The sequence below is a fragment of the Taudactylus pleione genome, unplaced genomic scaffold, assembly GCF_031769625.1.
Source record: "Taudactylus pleione unplaced genomic scaffold, aTauple2 ptg001661l, whole genome shotgun sequence".
NCBI lineage: Eukaryota > Metazoa > Chordata > Amphibia > Anura > Myobatrachidae > Taudactylus > Taudactylus pleione.
In genome coordinates this window covers 3,067,501-3,070,957 of record NW_028286058.1, presented here as the reverse complement: position 1 = coordinate 3,070,957, position 3,457 = coordinate 3,067,501, and the positions used below count along the sequence as shown (strand labels likewise).

Genomic DNA, 3,457 nt, shown 5'->3' with positions numbered 1-3,457 from the left:
TCTATTTCACAGTGTAAAGTAAGTTTCTGACATTGAACATGTAAAAACACACACACACACACACACACACACACACACACACACACACACACACACACACACACACATGCATACTTGTTTTTGTGACCTTTTCAGGACCCATGACTGGTTTGTCCATCATGGGGACGCCTGCTTCCCATTGCCCAAACAGCTTGATCAGCAAACCGTGCCTGCTGGTGGGTATCTATATCATATCACCCGGCGCGCATGTGCCGTATAGCTTGGTGACAGAAACCGGACACCATTATACCTCACCGGGACCTAGTCAGTTTTTCCTAACCATGTGGGTACTCCCTATGCCTCACTGGGACCTACTCAGGTATTCCTAACCATGTGGGTACACCCTTTGCTATGACCACTAAATGGTTTCACCACAGTAAATAAAAAAGACGCCTTGGTTGGACCAACATAAATTTTATTCAGGCTGTACACTGTCGCTTGATAGCAGTTATTTGGTTTTTTATGTAGTACTTGACTGACAGCCAGTTCCTAGCCTTCAGAGCCTGCTCCTCAGCGCCGAGGCAGGCGTTACAATCCTTTTTGCCGGGGACCTTGCAGGAGAGGATGAATCTCATCAGGTGTCTCTCAACTGCTGCTGCTTCTTTTCTGCTCCACGGTTTCTTTTTAGAGCCCATGCAATCACCTATGCAAGACAGGGAAGAGATCAGTCAACCAAAAACTCACCGCCAGCCCAAGCCACCCAATGAATTTGATGGACACACACCTTTAGTAGCCATGGGTGCATGCCTCTCCATCACTTTCAGTGCACTGGCATCTCCCTCCTCCACATGCACTGCTCCAGCTTCCACCTCTGGCTCATCATCAGACTCATCACTGGCTAGCGGGATTGGTTCTGGAAATACAAAGATAAACAGAGATCCCCGGTCACAGTTTCCCCCTTAGACTGTCAGCCCATGGAACAACCAGTCGGGTGAGGGACCATGCTACTTACCATTGGGATCAATGGAGATTTCTTCCAGGCTTTGTCCCTTAAAGTCAGCCAATCGACCTTGCTGGAGTGCCACAAAGAGTTTGCTAATTTTTGCCAATTGCAGGGTACCTTCAGGGAGGCGGTAGTACTGGCGGTGCACCCGGATATCGTGCCCTAGGAAATCGGCCAGCTGATCCATCTCCGTGTCACTCATGTTCAGCACCCTCGAAAGGGTGGCCACATGTTTCCGAAGCCTGGTAGAGGAGAGAGCTTCTGGATGCTTGGCTCCACATGCCCGTGCATAGAGTCGAATGCAGTCGGATCCTCTGAGGTGTGACAAGGCGGAGGGTCTTGCAAACATATATACATTGTCAGGACTGACACCACACTCTACCCTTTTCTCTGTGAGGTGCTCCAATGCCCTCTGCATGCAAGGGGACAGGAGGACAGGGACTTTCCTGCCTCTCTTACCAGGAATCTCAATGCGTGTGAAGTGCTGACATAGCCTCTTTTCTGGCTCTGACAGGGCCAGCGCCACATCACCCTGTAAATCAGCTGTGTGCCGAGATGCAAAAGAGCAAAGCTTCATCTTTGAGACCTCACCTTCCCTACGTCGGTTGAATAGGATTAGTTGTGTGAGGGTTACCTTGGCCAGCAGCAACCACTTCTTTGTGGTCGGGTGAGTGGACAAATCCTCTAGGTATTCCCGCTGTCTGTCAGTGAGATAAAGGTGCAACTGTTTTACATCATCAGTGAAAGGTAGAAGGGGGGGGGTGTTCCATTTTTGCTCCTCTAGGGTTTTGAGGGCAGCAGCCGAGATCATCTCGCTCCACCTTGCCTTGTATAGTTTTTGGAAGCTCCGTGCGCTCTCCACGGTCGGGGCATGGCCCTCCATAAGTGCCTGGCACTCAACCATGGTAGATATTTTTTGGAGGCTATGGCCCACTTTCAGGGCCAGTGAGGGAACCTTATAGGTATTCGTCAATTCAGCATAGCCGGCCAGGCTCCTTACGGCAGTTATGACCTGCAGGAAGTTTGCAGGGCAGATGAACTCTGCCATGCTCCTCAGAGGACTAACCATCCTGGCATGCAGTAACAGTCGCCCCACCTCTCTGAGCTTCTGCCGTATATAATCATGCTTACTGACATCCGAACCATGCCGGTTAAAGAGGTGGAGACCAAACTGCATGATGCAAGGGTCACCCTTTATTACCTGTACCACATCATCGTGAATCATATCACACAGCACCTTCCAGAGGCCCTTCCCAACACCCGGTGGAACGGGAGTGGCGTAAGCACAGAGGGATTGCACTCTGGTCCTGCCTGGTTTGGTGTTGGCAGGACCTTTTTTCAGCGGGCACCTTTTCACATGACGCCAAAGGTGTTGCCTTGAGAAAAGGCCCTGGCAATATGCACAATGCATGAAGTCTTGGGGAGCCACAGCTTCACCAGGCTGCTTGCATGGAAGTAGGACACCGCAGCCCTCACGTAGAACCCCGGCATTATGGGCAAAGTTCCCCCGGTTGCGAATCAGGTTAAGCTGTAGCCGCCTTTCCCTTGAACACTTTGGGTAGCTCAGTGCCCGGGCTGCCTCAGGCTCATCGTGGTGGATGGCCTCCACGTGCCTTGCAATTTTTGAGAATGGCTTCTCGCACCATAGACAATAGTTCTTTTTTTTATACACCTTTGAGCCATCACATTTTTTGGTAAGTACCTGGACTGTCACAGCGTGGTTTTTTTTTGAGGAGCAGAAACCTGGGCCAGAAATTGGAGAATCTTTGATAGCAGAGTGACCCTCAGCCAGCATATGTGTCCCATGACGGGCCCGCTCATCCCCGCTGCTGTCTTCCAAACTGTCCGCCTCAGAGGAGTCAGGGAAATAGTCTTTGTCACTGCCGTCAGTGCTGCTGTCAGTGATGTCACCGGGTGCACCGCTTAGCTCCATATTTTCCACCTTTAAAATAAACCAGAAAAATAAGGGTCAGCCCACCCGTGATAAAATATGCATGGTAAACGAAGCAAAAGGCCGACACCTACCGGCACAGCTGGAGAAACCTCCCCACAGTGGCACGAAAACCTGAAGCTTCCTGGTTCTGTGTGTGACGCAGAAAAAACCCGAAGCTGCCTGGTTCTGTGTGTGACGCAGCGCGCCTTTTTGAAAGAACCAATCAGGCCTCGAGTCCCAGCATGTGCCCGCCTGTCAACCCTTAATCCCAGGGAGGGGAACCCGGCGGCTCTCTCACCACCTTTGAAAAATATGATGACACCTAAACCTGGGTAGACTGAACCCCTCACAATAAAAAAAGATGCTGACAACTAAGCAGGGTAGACTTCCCCCCCTTCCAATGAAACAAAACAAGAAAAAATATAAAAAAAATAAACAATAAAAAAAATTTGCCGACACCTACCGCCGGGTAGACCTAACCCCTCCCAATAAAAAAAGATGCCGACACCTAAGCCCGGGTGGACTGCCCCCCCCCCCCCTTC

General features: G+C 50.7%; 1 protein-coding gene across 1 annotated transcript; it reads right to left on the bottom strand.

Annotated features, from left to right (window-relative positions):
- Positions 1 to 458: 458 nt before the first annotated feature.
- LOC148442017 (uncharacterized) lies at positions 459 to 3,387 on the bottom strand. Its single transcript, XM_088464344.1, has 3 exons — positions 992 to 3,387; positions 764 to 892; positions 459 to 682 (listed from the first exon to the last, which is right to left on the bottom strand). The coding sequence occupies exons 1-3, from the start codon at positions 2,913 to 2,915 to the stop codon at positions 459 to 461; spliced, it is 2,277 nt and encodes a 758-aa protein (XP_088320470.1). The 5' UTR covers positions 2,916 to 3,387.
- Positions 3,388 to 3,457: the final 70 nt, after the last annotated feature.